The 14,950-nt window shown below is 39.6% G+C and overlaps 2 protein-coding genes and 3 non-coding genes across 8 annotated transcripts; 1 reads left to right on the plus strand and 4 right to left on the minus strand.

Annotated features, from left to right (window-relative positions):
• Window positions 1–338: 338 nt before the first annotated feature.
• On the minus strand, window positions 339–4,144 carry LOC116189309 (ribosome biogenesis protein NOP53). 2 transcript variants are annotated; one of them, XM_031518912.1, is made up of 11 exons: window positions 3,924–4,144; window positions 2,280–2,452; window positions 2,167–2,209; window positions 2,055–2,080; window positions 1,819–1,896; window positions 1,623–1,733; window positions 1,332–1,540; window positions 1,113–1,235; window positions 960–1,026; window positions 777–856; window positions 339–688 (listed from the first exon to the last, which is right to left on the minus strand). In XM_031518912.1, the coding sequence occupies exons 1-11, from the start codon at window positions 4,090–4,092 to the stop codon at window positions 682–684; spliced, it is 1,086 nt and encodes a 361-aa protein (XP_031374772.1). In that variant the 5' UTR covers window positions 4,093–4,144; the 3' UTR covers window positions 339–681. The 2 variants fall into 2 exon arrangements, with proteins under 2 accessions (XP_031374772.1, XP_031374771.1); XM_031518911.1 differs by having other exon boundaries at window positions 1,819–1,899.
• On the minus strand, window positions 2,587–2,697 carry LOC116189689. The gene has a single exon (XR_004152460.1). It is a non-coding gene; the product is annotated as a small nucleolar RNA snoR100 (small nucleolar RNA).
• On the minus strand, window positions 3,022–3,135 carry LOC116189688. The gene has a single exon (XR_004152459.1). It is a non-coding gene; the product is annotated as a small nucleolar RNA snoR100 (small nucleolar RNA).
• LOC116189687 lies at window positions 3,615–3,726 on the minus strand. Its single transcript, XR_004152458.1, has one exon. It is a non-coding gene; the product is annotated as a small nucleolar RNA snoR100 (small nucleolar RNA).
• Window positions 4,145–13,332: 9,188 nt separating the features above from the next.
• LOC116216091 lies at window positions 13,333–14,942 on the plus strand. Of its 3 annotated transcripts, none has more exons than XM_031552021.1 (5): window positions 13,333–13,499; window positions 13,584–13,791; window positions 14,050–14,178; window positions 14,299–14,474; window positions 14,634–14,942. In XM_031552021.1, the coding sequence occupies exons 1-5, from the start codon at window positions 13,450–13,452 to the stop codon at window positions 14,656–14,658; spliced, it is 588 nt and encodes a 195-aa protein (XP_031407881.1). In that variant the 5' UTR covers window positions 13,333–13,449; the 3' UTR covers window positions 14,659–14,942. The 3 variants fall into 3 exon arrangements, with proteins under 3 accessions (XP_031407881.1, XP_031407880.1, XP_031407878.1); XM_031552020.1 differs by having other exon boundaries at window positions 13,351–13,499; window positions 14,302–14,469; XM_031552018.1 differs by having other exon boundaries at window positions 13,355–13,499; window positions 14,299–14,469.
• Window positions 14,943–14,950: the final 8 nt, after the last annotated feature.

The following is a 14,950-nucleotide window of genomic DNA, read 5'->3' on the forward strand; positions in this document are numbered from 1 at the left end:
ACATTTAACCTCGAAACACCATCGATACTTCGACGTATCCATACTTAATCCGAAACTTCACCTTATCCGCCAGTGAGGCATTACGTTTTGGACCAGCGGGGCCAGGCTGATGCCAATTGAATCCATTCCCGAGGAAAAGTATGCTTTAAACAATCAACTTGAAAGAACGGAGTTTTTTATCAAGCCTAGTCAGGTCTGCCGGCTAAAAGAACTAGTGTTATTACTTTCATTTTACCTATGGAGAAATCAAACCTAGGTTAATTCCAGGCACTCGGCGATCCTCATAACTTGGATTTAATCAACTGAATGATTAATCATGTGATACGTTCATGGACCGATAGCATCAAAACCTCGAAGTGGATTTTATTAGTACTGGTCGTAATTAATATACACAAAGGTGTAGTATCACGATGTGGACAAAACTGGGAGCCGGTATAAGCCATATGCCTCCCTTGTCAAAAAAAAAAAAAACAAGGATTAACTCCGATAATAAATAATTAAATATACATAGCCTAATCTGGTTAATCCATCTCTTTCCACCGCCGGGCAACTTCAAGTCTCTCATTCAAAAGCTCCTACGGTAACTTCAGCCTGTTGAGACAACCCCCAGTGTTTTTACTTGGAATTCTGTGGTTGAGATCACTTGTGTCAAAAAGCTTGAAGCTCACGTACAGCCGCTTACTAGCTTCTGCAGAATAAAATGAGAATGAGATTGTTAATGTGTGCTTTGCCCAGGAGAAACAGTCAGCAATGACGCATGGTGAAAACGAGACAACCTTCTACGCTTGGCTGTAGGGACAATAAGTCCTCTCTTCTCGAGGCTTTTAAACCGATCTTTGGCCAAGGTGCAGCAGCCCTTCATCCCCCAAGTAAATAGGTTATAATCTAAACATTGGTATGGATAATTAACAGAGCAACTGAACTTGAAAGTGGTTCTCAGGATTGAGCAATCAGCACACCTTAAGCTGGCGTAGTGATCCTGTGATTTCTTCGGATAAAAGGACTTGCATAGGAGCAGGTTCATATCTGCAATGGAGTACAAAGTAAAAATCTGCTATCCTACAGCAAAAACATTTTTCTAGAAAAAATAGGGAGACTAGCTTCAATCATACTTGTGCTTTCCTAGACGCGGTGGGCATTGTTTTAGTCTCTCCTGCTTTGCAACAATCCGTCTAAGGTGCCTTTTCTGCTTCTCTTCATCGTCTTTTGCAATTTCTTGCATTATATCAGATATGCTGTTGCCCAAAGAACATATAGAGATTTTCTCAAAACACATGCTCGTTGAAACAAAGAAGCAGGAGCTTACACAGGGTACGCAAGCAGTTAAATACCTGTCAATTTCTTTTGAAAGTTGCTCTACTTTTTTCATTTCAGCTTCCTTCTTCAATAGCGCCTTCCGTCTAGCCCTCTTGTTCAACTCAACTCGAGTAATCCGCTTCAATTTCAAAGACTTCTTCTCAGGAGGCACATTACCCTCATCATTTTCATTATCTGGAGTCTCCTCAACATCACTTCCATCATCTGCATCTAGGAAGTACATCTATGAAAGTAAAAAGCAATAATTAGTTACCATCTTATAAGGCATAAAAGGTATCAAAAACTGCAATTGTAGAAGGAATTACCTCTTCCTCATCAATAGCTTTACCCACCACAGTCACTGGAACAGGTTCAGGTCCCAATTCGTCCTTATAGATTTTCTGCATTTCATCAGCTACAGCACAAGCCAAAACATCCTACATTCATTCAGAAGAAAATATTTAGTATAGATATTCCATATGACGTGGAACTTTAAAGAGATCAAGAGGGGTCGAGATTTACTTGGTGACTTTCAGATGAGGGATTAAATGAGCAGCCTGAAGGCTCAACTTCCACAGCAGGTATAATTGAAGGCTTGGACTTCTAACAAAAAGCAGATTGTAATCATATCAGCACAGTCCAACAAAGCAAAGAAATGTTACAGTACACATTAATTAAAATGTAAAATGAGGAGGGTTCCTGTTTTTAGATTCAAACACATATAGAGAACACCACATGTTAGGGGCAAATTGTTTTACCTTTTTGCCCTTGCCTTCATTTTCACCTGAAAGATTGTCATATTCAACCAGCATGAGACACAGCTCCAGTAAACAGATGGAGAGGACGAAAAGCAATGAAAATTTCAATTACCTTCCCACAGATCAACCATGGAAGAATCCATAACAGGAAAATTCTGAGACAAAACAAGAAAGAATCAGTGCCGCTCAATATTAAAGAGAGAACTTCTCTAGTGAACAGCCAACCTCGACACCTTCTTGAGTATTTTCTTTGAACTTGGATCCAGCTTCCCTTTCTGTCTTGGATTTCTTTCTAATTGAAGATGGAACTGCTTGAACAAAAGGGTTCTTCTGCAGCGCACTCTCATAGCGGAGCACCTTATCTCTGTGCTTCTCAATTTTTCGCTTCACAGAGAGATCTAATCAACAGAACCAGTATAGGTCAAAACCATACCCATCTAGGCAAAAAATAGTAAAAGCTGGGCAGCACACAATATCAACATAATTAATCAAAGGAAAGTTTAAATATTTCTTAGTAAGGTGTAGGATAAATAAATATAGGTATGAACCAGGCCCTCAGATCATAGCGCGAAAGGCATCACAGAGAGCAGACATGTTAACCTGAAATTCAATCTTTGCGCACATTACCATGCTTCCTTCATCGAACAAATATCCAGAGCATCGGCTTATTGTACGCAGAATGCAGAGTTGGGTTCCAGCACAAACAAAAATTTCAAACTAATAAATTTAAGAAAACCAAGTAAGCGCTCCAAGGGAGCCAGAGCCACATTAATTACACCTGATAATATCACTCTAATTCATAATTGATTCTACAGTAACCATTGTAACTAAAATTCCTTATACATCATTTCCTGGATACCAAAATACAAAATAAAGTGACCAGTTTCGCCCAAAGATTAATGTAGATTAACATGTTCCTTCAGAGTACATTTGAAAAAAACCATGATAACTACAAAAGAGTCACAAAAGATGTAGGTTGTAACCAGGTCCTCAAATCAGAGCCTCAAAGGGCATCAGAGAGGACAGACATGTTAACCCGCAAGGTTCATTTTTTGTGCACATTACCATGCTTCATTCATCTACAATTCCAGAGCATCGGCTTATTGAACACAGATTCTTATACTTTTAACTCATATAAAGGATCAGAGAGTTACAGGGCATTCACAGAATGTTATCAACAAACTGGATAAACAACTACGAGTAAATGGCATAAGTGGAGCAGACAAGGTACAGCAGTTCATGTTGGTAATCTTAAAGGAAGCTCTTTCCTGCTCCTTCAGAGCAAAATATACCAGAAAGCTCAAGGAAGTAACTGAAAATATATCAAGTTCAAGGAAGTGACTGAAAATATACCAAGGAGCGCAAATGTCACCCAAAAGCTCAATATCAATACTAACAAATCATGTAAACAGAACATAACTATTAGATTTTTGCTTTTTATCTAATTATTATTAAATATATCACTTAACACATACATAAGCACTGCTAAGACTAAAAACAAACGTATGTTACCATGTTCTCTATCTACTACACCGTACATTTTACAAGGATTTCACATTAGAATGTAGGTCGCAACCAGGCCCTCAAATCAAAGCCAATAAAGCATCAGAGAGAGCAGACATGTTGACCCAAGAACAGAATATCCGTGCACATTACCATGCTTCCTTCATTCAACATACATCCAGAGCATCGGCTTATTGTACACGGGATCCATGCTGGTGTTTTCTTTAACCAAACTACAAGTCAAGAAAGCTCCATTTTTGATACCCCAACGAGCTCAGTTCAAAGTTCAAAAGCTAAAAAGGCGAACTTTCTTTCACAACTTCAATGTCTCACAACCGACAAGCTGAAATGAGGAGCAATCGATACCTCGGGACTTATCGACGAAGAAGAGGGAGTCGTTGGCGTGATCAGCGACGGAGCCGCCGGTGAGGGCGTCCTTGGTGGAATTCTCGTAGAAGTCATCGATGTCCTCGGTGCTGATGTTCGCCCTCCATGCCTTCTTCCCCTTCCTCGAGCTCTTCGCTCTCTTCCCCATCTTCTCCTCTACTCTCTTTCAGTCTCTCGGGTGTGCGAGTAGTGAAGCGCGATGGTGGCTCAGAGCTTTATATCGTGCCAATGGAATTAGGGTTTCCAGACCAATAAAAAAAAAGAAGAAGTTAGGGCTCCTTGATGAAATTGGGCCAACGTGAGGCCCGTGATAAAGGCGATGGACACGTATTTGGGCTGTAGCAAGAACAAATGGGCCGATGGTGTGGGAAAAGCCCTTCTCCATAATAACTCTTCTATTGCCATTGTTTAATATCTCATAAGAGTTGAGTGTGGTTTTGGTCCCTAAAAGATTCCAAAACCTTGGGTTCAGTCCCTAAAAAAAATTTGCCATTGTTTTCGTCCCTCAATATCCATTCCGTCTTATGTTTTAGTCCTCCCGTCATCTTTCGCGTGCCAACCGTGACGGAAATCTCACGAGGCAAATGACCTGGACGTAACGCCGTTAAACACCCCCAAATTGCCAAAAAACGGCGTCGTCGTCTTCCTCAGTCGAAGGTCTCCCAAAAACCCAAGCCGATGCATCCATTCCCGCCAAAATCACTCTCTGATGTTGTCGTTCGGACTTCTAGGTCAAACCAAGAGCCCCAAATGCTATAACCGTTGTACAAATCGATTTGGGTGAGTTGAAATTGGGCGGAAGATTTGCTATTCGCACATTGAAGAGGCGAAGTTTCAACAACAGTATACTCGATCGAAGCAATTTCCGTTTGTTGGCATCGGTCGGTCAGTGAAAATTCCTTCCCCTTTTCACTTTTTGTTGTTGAATGGCAGTTGGAATATTTGGGAATGGCAAAAAAGCCGACTTTGGTTGTTGTCCCGTACGGTTGTGAAGCAAATGTTGTCGAATGCCAGTGGGAAACTTCCAATTTGTTGTCTGCTGTGGTCCCTTCTTGTCGTCCCATTTGTGTTCACTGCTCTTTGTTATTATCCCCTTCTTGGTTCTTGTCGTCACTTTTTATCTGTGGTCCCTTCTTCTTGTCCACCGTTATGTGGTTCACTGCTTTTAGTTCTAAGCAACAGTGATGTTCTTTTTTTTTTAATACATGTACAGATAATGGATGGGGACTTGTACACGTTGATTTTTCACCATGGGGGTGAGTTAATCTCTGAACCCCGCGTGCAATATGTTGGTGGAGAAATTGATGTATGGGGGGATGTAGATATTGACCTAGTATCAAAACCCACCATTGAAAACTTATATGTTGAGCATGGATATAGAAAACCAAAGAAGATCTTGTGGTTGGTTCCCGGTTTAGAAGTGCATGAAGGGCTGAGGGATTTTGAGACAGACCAAGATGCTCATACACTATATGCATCAGTTAGAAATGTCAGAGAAATCGAGTTTTTCTTCATCCAAAATGAAGAAGAGATTGTTGCAGCAGAACTTGCAAATCAAGTTATGCAATTTGTAGTTTCTGATGAAGATGACAGTGAAGATGAAGAACGAGATGAAGATGCACTGGAGCTTGAGTCTGATGGTTTAGATGATTCAGATGATGCATGGGTACCAGGGCAAGATGGGGATGAACATGATGACTGTACTGGCGATGATTGTGATGCAGGGGAAGGTGGAGGGGGTGCAGCAGTGGACAAAACAGTGGAAGCTGTAGTGGAAGTTGAAGCTGCAGTGGAAGTTCCAGTTCAAGAAGCAGGGGAAGTTCCAATTATATTCGCAGGGGAAGAAACAGGGGAAGAAGCAAGGGAACATGGTGGGGAAGGAACTAACAGGGCTGAATCTTCTCGTGTGAGAAGACCTAAATGGAGACCTTGCAATGCACTGAGCAGAACAGTAAGGGAAGAACCATCTGATCATCAAGGTACTGATGAATTTGTAGAGGAAACCGAGTATCACTCTGAAGACTTGCAAAACTTGAAGGGAAGCGATGATGAATCTGATGAGAGGCCTGCTTTCTTTCACGAGAATGCAGAATATGGTCAAGTACAGCTTGCACTAGATATGTTATTTCCTAGCTTGCAAGTTTTCAAAAAGGCTGTGAAAGATTATACAATTTCAATTGGGAGGGAAGTGGTTATGAAGAAGAATGATAAGGTCAGGTGTAGATTCAAGTGTCAACTTGGCTATGAGTGGGAGGCTTTCTGTTCTTGGTCAGAACCATATGGTGCTTTTCAGCTGAAGAAGTTGATTCCCAATCACAGTTGCTCCAGGAAGTTGAAGAATAAGCAAGCAGACAGCAAATGGATTGCTGAGAAACTGGTAAACCAACTGAGAAGGATGCCTAATATGACTACAGGGGATGCATATAAATATTTATCTGAGGTATTCTCCATTAAAGTTGGTGAATGGAAGATATACAATGCCTTACGAATTGCAAAAAAACAAGTTGAAGGAAGTGAAGAGAAGCAATATGGCAGATTAAGGGACTACTGTGGAGAGATTATAGCAAGCAACCCAGGTTCCAGTGCAGTAATTGGGGTAGAGAGACCAGACTTGAGCTTCCCTCCCATTTTTGATAGGATGTACATATGCTTTGATGCCAGTAAAAGGGGGTTACTAGCTGGGTGCAGATCACTGATAGGGTTAGATGGGTGCTTCTTAAAGGGCTATTATGGAGGCACCTTGCTAGCTGCTGTCACACAGGATCCGAACCACGCATTCTATGTAATAGCATATGGAGTTGTGGAACAGGAGACTAAAGACAGTTGGAGTTGGTTCTTGAGAAGGCTACTTGAAGACATTGGAGATCCAAAGGAACATGGTTGGGAATTTATATCAGACATGCAAATGGTAATTATATTTTGTTTTATATTGCATTTTCATTTTCCATATCTTCCTGTATGGATCTAAATATTTTTCTCCAAATTTTCTTTCACAGGGCCTTAGGTAGACAATTAAGGAATTATGCCCAGACATAATTCACAGGTTTTGTGTGAAACATCTAGAAGCAAATGTATGGAAAAATTGGCACCGTGTAGATCTTAGGAAAAAGCTATGGCAGTGTGCTAGATCAAATACCATGGGAGAGTTTGAAAGGTATTTTGAGGAGCTTAGATGTTTAGATGTATCAGTGAGGAAGCCTATGAATATCTCGGGTTGTTAAACAAGCATAGCTGGACCAGGGCAGCCTTCAAAGTACATACCAAGAACCAAAACCTGTGCAATAACATGTCTGGGCAGTTTAATGCTGCTATAGTAAAGTATCGAGCAAGACCTATCATCAACATGTTGGAAGAGATCAGGTTATATTTAATGAGGAAGATGAACTATAGTAGGAATCAAATTGCAAGATACAAAGGTCCAATCACACCAACTGCACAGTCTAAGTTAGAAATAGCAAAGAGGGATAGTCACAAATGGCATGCTCTTTGGGCTGGAGACCCTGAGCTTGCAAGGTTTCAGGTGCAACATATATACAGCAACAACCATCAGCATGTTGTTGACTTGAAAATGTCGACCTGTTCATGTAGAGAATGAGATTTGTGTGGGATCCCTTGTAAGCATGCAGTAGCATGTATGCACTCGGTTGGCATTGATGCAGAGAAGCACATCAATCCATGTTATTCTAAGGAAACATGGGAGAGGATTTATATTCCGTATATTGCTCCACTAAGAGGTGAAGATCAATGGATTAAGTCAGGTGCAGAACCTGTTGAGGCTCCAAGATTTGCCAAGGGTGGTGGTCGTCCAAAAAAGAAAAGGTCCAAGGTTAATGATGTGCTTCAAAACCCATATAAGTCTAAAAGGAAGTACAATGAAATACAATGTGGAAGGTGTGGTGAGAAAGGACACAATGTGAAGAGATGCAAGGGTACAGTATCGAATGATAAGCAAAGGAAGAAGGCTAGGACTGATACCAGCCCCTAAAATGCCTCAGCTTTACCCTCTGAGACTCGAGTTACAGGAGAAGAATTGCAGGTATACTGACTTTCAACTGCATATTTTCCCCATTTGTACTGTTGATATGTGAAATTGACAAACTATTGCCTTTAGGGAGTGGCATCAAGTGTGGTCCAGCAGCCAGAGATGATGTCTCAAGAAGTAGACAACATTTCTCAGCCTAGCATGACTCATCCAGAACCAAGGAGACCTCAGGAGCTAGCAATCAGATCAAGTATGAGAAAATCAACAACAAAAACAGTTGACAATGGTGCACCAACGTCAATTTCACCAAATCAGACTCAGCATTCAATTGTAGAGGTGGGTTATTGTTCTTATGTGCCTGTGCTTGTGCTGGTGTGTTTTAGTGTGCTCATCTGTTTGTGCTGGTGTGTTTTAGTGTGCTCATCTGCCTGTGCTGGTGTGTTTTTATGTGCTTAGTGATGGTTCTTCCCTTACTATTTTGTTTAGTGTGCTCATATGCCTGTGCTGGTGTGTTTTATTGTGCTCATCTGCCTGTGCTGGTGTGTTTTCATGTGCTCAGTGATGTGCTTGTGCTTTTAGTGCTTGTGTAAGTTCAAGCTATTGATCTTTGTTGTGCTTGTGCTAATGAACTTTGCAGGGAATGTCACCATCGATGTGTCAGCATTTGGCTAGTGGCCCCTCTAATGCTCATGTTATCTCAGGACCCAGCGAATCTAAGAAGCAAGCAAACAAGCCAAAAAAGAATTCAAGGAAGCGAAAGAAGTAGTCCATTTTGTATAGAGAATACTGTGGTTTGTGAATATTTTTGATAATGTTAGGTGACATTGTGGCCATTGGCTTTTGATACCTTTTGTATAGAGAAGATTTTGATACATTTTTGTATAGACAAGAATGTTAATGAATGGTCACTCGATAATGTCAGTTTTTATGGTATATATGGTTTACATCTTGCAAGTTAGTATATTGATTGCAAGTTTCATTTGGTATACTGGTTACAAGTTTCATATGGTATAGAGACTTTTGTGGAAATTGTATTGTGCTTGCATTTGCTATACAGTCAGGTAAAATCCAAATGCAAATTCCATAGTAGTATGCATGTTCTAGAGCAGTGAAATCAAATTGCATATGCTAAACGGATGAAAAATGCAAATGAAGATGGACAAATGGACAAGAACTGATGGCAAACGAATTTCACTAACCAACATCAATATAGGCCAAGTCATACACAGGGCTGAGTTGGATAGCAACTTGCAAAAAACTTCCAACTCATTGCTTTAACAGTACCATATCAATCCAACATATCCTAGCTAATTAAAACTACCCACAATCCATCCATAACCAAGCTCAGGACCACCCACAGCAATCCTCACAATCAACAAGCTCAGCCGACTGAGAGGAAGCTCAGAAAATAGCTATCCTCACTACCAACACACACACTACAATCGTTAAAATCCACCACAGTCGAGCCAGCTTCTTCAATTGACTCTCACACTCCACAATCCTGTTTTTTAACAACAACACATTCCTCTGAAGTTGGACTTCAACTGAAGAAGTGTCAAGCTGGTCTTTCCACTGAAAATAACCGCAGGTATGAGCTTCATCCTTCCATAAAGGACACCTATAAAATGGTCGATCAGGATTTGCAATGGTCTTTGAGATCATCCGACGTGCTCTTTGTCCACAATAACAAAGAATCGACCCAGCTCCGGAGATGCTGGTACTGCAATTGGAATGACAGCTCACACTCGATTTCTGATCTTTGTTCATCTCTTTCCTCTGCAATTGAATTGTAATTGGAGTGGCAAATGATTAAGGCTTCTTTCCCTCACCTGAATTTCTTCCTTCCTCTTCGATTGAGTTGTGATTTCGAGTGAACAGTCTCCAATTTCTTCCTCCAAAGCCTCGTACTTCTTCCGATTGTTGGGTAATTCTAGGTGCTCCTTTGCGATTGAACCTTAAATCGATTGCCCAGCCTCGAATTTCTTCCTTCAAAGCCTCGAACCTCTTTCTTCCTCTGCACTAGATTTGCAATTGCGGTTAGGGTTTCGAATTTGGGGGAGCAAAATCGCAATTAGGGATTCTAGGTTCAAGGGGCATTCAACGCACCGTTTATGTTGTTGAGTAAGAGGGGGGAACGACGTCGTTTAGGGCAGCCTTCGATCGACGAAGACGACGACGCCGTTTTTGTCAATTTTGCAGGGTGGTTAACGACGTTAAATCCATGTCATCCACCACGTGAGATTTCCGTCACGGTTGGCATGCGAAAGATGACGGGAGGACTAAAACAGAAGACGGAATCGATATTGAGGGACGAAAACAATGGCAAATTTTTTTTAGGGACTGAACCCAAGGCTTTGAAATCTTTTAGGGACCAAAACCACACTCAACTCATCTCATAACCAACCACTTTTGCTTTGATAAGTAAAAAGAGTTTGGGGGAGATTGGTAAAACAACTCTCACGAGCATAACCATGCTGCGTCCAAATCTCACTGTAGAATATTCGATTTGGACCATAACTATACCAGGTACTAAATGGTTGGGCTCGTCACCGCAATCGCAAAAAAAATTCATAGTAACACCATTCATCTGCACACCCATAATCAGAATACTACTACTACAAGCTGATTGGAAAACAAATAGGGAGACCCCCTTTCTCTATCTGCTCCCAAAACTATAGTAAGTTTTGAATCTCTACGTACAATTTGGAACACTAGTACGTTTTCTAATGATCAACCATATTCTGAAAATAATACTTCACATCTCCTCTTAGGATAGATTTATCTGAAAATTGGAGTTTAATACAGTAGCGGTAGTCTTTAAAGCAGAACTAAAAGATCAAAAGGTTGATTCTCATGAGTGGGATCCTCTTTCCGAAAGAAGGGAAAAAAATAATAATAAAAACACTTGCAACTCAACCAAAAAGATTGGACTATTGAAGTCACAAACTTGCCTAAAAGAAACTTTAAGATTAGCAAATGAAGACCGTCTTCCAGTTTCGTTTAGATGAAATTTTTAAGGTTAATATAAGTGACGATAGCATACATATTGTTTTTACAAAATCCATGGATTAAAATTACAGGGAAAAAAAAGTGAAAGCAAGGTAAGACGGTGACATACTTGTGCTCGCCTAAAAATCAAGAAGTTTTATATTTGGTTGTTGTTAATGGAACTGATTGTACTCTTTTATTTAATTTTTCATTTCATTGTATTAAATCTTGAACCTTTCTTATAAAGAAATTAGAGGGAAAAAATTCACTGATTACACTGTAATCAAATATATTTTCTTGCCCTAATTAACACTTTAGTTATTTAGGCGTGGGTCCTTAACTTGCAGTAATATCATACGTACAAAGCTTCGTTTATCTCAAATTTCAAAATAATAGAAACATCTGTTCGATCTGTTGATTCTTATATACACGCATAACAAGACGACCACACACTTATCATATAGGAAACTTTAGACATTTATGGAATTTTGTATGCATCGATGCCCACTTTTGCACGTGAATGTACTTCCCGAAGAAGAACTCACGTGAGCTTATGTATAGAGCTCTCACATATACATATATATATATATATATATGTAATTTATATATATCATATCATGAAACAACTGTACTGTTTGATTCAAAATTTCTGGGCAAGAATTAATTACTAAATGGACTAAGATTTATTCAATATAAATTTTTTTTGATAAGTTTATTCAATATAAAATATATATGATAAACATTATGGTTGCTCCATAAATCCCCTTGTGATATATATATATATATATACACACACACATATATAAAGACTGCTCAAATTGTTTGGACCTGTGAAATTATCTTATGGTCGAATTATTGTTATGTTTCGAAACATTTTCATACCAATTACTAGAACACAGAGACAACGCAATAAAATTTTTTGAGAATAAATGAGAAGGGATATATGAAAATATTTCATGCATGGAAGGACAGGCAAAGGGACAAGAATATCAGTGTGTCTAAGCAAAGGGAAGGTGTGAGAAATATATGGAGAGAATTGTTTGATTGCAATGATCGAATGGGCAGACACGTGATTTCTGTGGGGGGGTTGTACGTATAATTTGTCCTTGTTGAATGTCGACAATATATATGTATAGCTAAGGAAGCAACCCCATAGCTAATAAGACGTTATTCAGAATCTCATTTCAGGCAACTCTTATCTCTCTGATCATTGCAACGATCCCCGTGACGATCAATCTCTTTTTCGGAATCCAAATCGTACATAGGCAGGTGGTTCGCGATGAGAACTCACTCCACGTACTCGCTCCGCCCCAATATTTGCTATTATAGCATGATTGGCCCATGTTTGTTGCCCTCGCTTTGCCACGTTAGGTACTACGACATTAAATGCGTGTCGGATCTTTTCTTATCTGAAGACTGATTAGAGTTCGGTGCCATATAACTCGAGCTCGAGAGGCTTTTCCCGTGCTACATTTTCATTCTTAGACGAGAGAGAGAATACGTTTGATGACAAAGTGGTACGTGTGAGATGAGATATAATACATATATATATATATATATATTATGTAGAACAATAAGGGGCCTCCCGTGAGGAATGCTTGGAGTCATTCCAAAATTACAACTAATATAAAGGCAAATAATTTTGTTGCATTCTCTTTTTCTCTTCACTCTTTTCGATGGACAAATTCCCTCCTCACCATTCCCCTTGCTTAATCGTTCATCGCGAGCTCTCTTTTTCTACTTGATTCCCAGCTTCTATATACATTCCACCTTGCCCACACCATTCTTTTCTTCCTTTTCACTTTTACCCATCGTGAACCTTCTTAATTTATTTTCTTCCAGATACGGAATATCAAGGAGGCTCATATTCCTAATAAAAGGATAAAAGAAAATAATATTGTAAGAGTTCGTCCCATATAACCTCTTGTTTTCAGACGAACTGCTTTCATGTGATCCTTCTTTCAATGATCTCCGCTTTCTTTCCTCTAATTATGACGTTTAAAGAATTTAGGATGTTACACGTTTTACAAATATCATGTCTCTTTTATATAGATCTATCCGATATGAGATTCTTTTGGCCACGGAACACATGTGGTCTCTTCATCAGCTAGTGATGGGACATACATGCATGTATTATTGTTTTGAATTCGATATATGGCATGTTGAACCCGACGAATCATCAAATTATATGTGTTTGTAAAGTATGTCGGATCTTTTTCTTTCTTTTATTACTCATGGCCGGTTCTAATTCATCTCTGCTAAGCTGTCTGCCATGAGTCCATAGATTCAGGGAAAACGATGGCCTTTGGACCATTTCCAATATTGTTTTAAAAGGTCATTTTCATCACTCATCATAAAAAATATATAAAACAAAAAAAGAGGTGCATGCAGTGGTAGATGTCATCACCTAAAAATCAAAAGGTTTTGGATCGGAATTATTTCTCTTTAGTAAGACTTCTTGTAACATTTTATTTAGCTCACATTTCCCTTTTGCTCCCATCTATCTCTCTTATAACCGACATATATAGTTGGTACATGTCGATACAGGCCTGCGTGCTTGGAATATGCATGAGAAGGGCGTTATGGTAATCTCATTGCCAACCTAGCAGCTTGCATTGTATATGTAATCTTGTGAAAGAAACTGACAGAGCAGTCATGTGGAAACACAGGAAAAGGTTATCATTATATAGCAAGGAAAGCATTCAAGAGCTCCCCCCAAAAGTGAGGCTTGTGATAAAGAGAAAAGTGAAAATGGTGACTTCATCATCATCAGAAGGGAAGAAGAACAAGGAGAAGAAGAATAAGAATAATGATAAGAAAGCAGCAGAACTGCATGAGAAGCTCCAACTCCTTCGTTCCATCACTCATTCACATGCAGTACTAATTCTTCTCTCTCTCTCTCTCTCTCTCTCCCCATTTATATGTATAGAGATATATCGATGGTTCCCTTCTTTCTTTCCGGCGCTAGCTTGGAGTGCGATTACATCTATCGAATCTTAGTTAATTCCAAACACATGTTTTCCGTCATCTTTCCAGCGTCTTCCCTTGCGTACTTTGAGTTTAGTCACTGTAGACCATTGATTACAGAATCCTGCGAGTTTAGGTTTAATGTATAGTCGGCGATCCATTTGGCAGCTGAACGAGGCTTCAGTCGTCCTCGACGCATCCAGATACATTCAAGAGTTGCAGCACAGAGTCGAAAGCCTCGACCAAGATACATCTACAGCACAACACTCGAGCTATAACCAGTCATCTTTGCCAGTGGTACTCAATTTGTCATCCTGGTTATCATCAACCTGTTGATTAATTAGTGAATTTTGCTTGTTTCCGATGTTGATTATATATGGATATATGCATCATCATGTTTGTTATATGTTACTGCAGCAGGTAACAGTAGAAACCCTCGAGAAGGGTTTTCTAATCACTGTAATTTCAGAGATAAGCAGTCAGGTCCTGCTGTGTTCGGTCTTGGAATCTTTCGAAGAACTTGGCCTCAATGTCCTCGAAGCTAGGGTTTCTTGTATGGAGAGCTTCCAACTACAAGTGATTGCAGAAGTAAGGTTCACCAATATACCATCCCTAATCACGATATCACTCACTATATATACATAAATTAGAACATTCATAATATATACATATATACCTAGCTATCAGAGATTATCAATGGACATCTAGGGATTTGCTATAGCTTTAATTGAATGACGATTTTTATTTTACAGAATGAAGAAGGAGATGGAAGTATAGATTCGCAAACAGTTCGAAGCGCAGTAGTACAGGCAATCCGGAGCTGGGGTGTGAGTAACGATGATCAAGATTAAAAGTTCGATGGCCATCTATATGTACAGTCACCTTCATCATCGATTGGTCTCGAAGTATCAGTTCCAATCAAGGGTTTTGTCAATGCAGTTGATCAGGAAGATCCAACCTTCTGAAAGTTTGTTTACGGTTATACGTTTAGAGGAGAAATTATCCCGAGTGTAAGAGATCAGGCTTATTCGGATTAATAAAGGAGAAAGTTGGATAGCGTATATTGGAA

This window comes from Punica granatum, chromosome 8, assembly GCF_007655135.1.
Source record: "Punica granatum isolate Tunisia-2019 chromosome 8, ASM765513v2, whole genome shotgun sequence".
In the NCBI taxonomy this organism is placed as follows: Eukaryota; Viridiplantae; Streptophyta; class Magnoliopsida; order Myrtales; family Lythraceae; genus Punica; species Punica granatum.

Coding starts and splice junctions, on each gene's coding strand:
- LOC116189309 (XM_031518911.1), bottom strand. CDS start 4,092: ATGGGGAAGAGAGCGAAGAGCTCGAGGAAGGGGAAGAAGGCATGGAGG. Junction 1,541..1,622: donor AAGCTATTGATGAGGAAGAG/GTAATTCCTTCT, acceptor TTACTTTCATAG/ATGTACTTCCTAGATGCAGA. Junction 1,027..1,112: donor CCGCGTCTAGGAAAGCACAA/GTATGATTGAAG, acceptor ACTCCATTGCAG/ATATGAACCTGCTCCTATGC.
- LOC116216091 (XM_031552018.1), top strand. CDS start 13,450: ATGTCGATACAGGCCTGCGTGCTTGGAATATGCATGAGAAGGGCGTTA. Junction 14,179..14,298: donor ACCAGTCATCTTTGCCAGTG/GTACTCAATTTG, acceptor ATGTTACTGCAG/CAGGTAACAGTAGAAACCCT. Junction 14,470..14,633: donor AACTACAAGTGATTGCAGAA/GTAAGGTTCACC, acceptor TTTATTTTACAG/AATGAAGAAGGAGATGGAAG.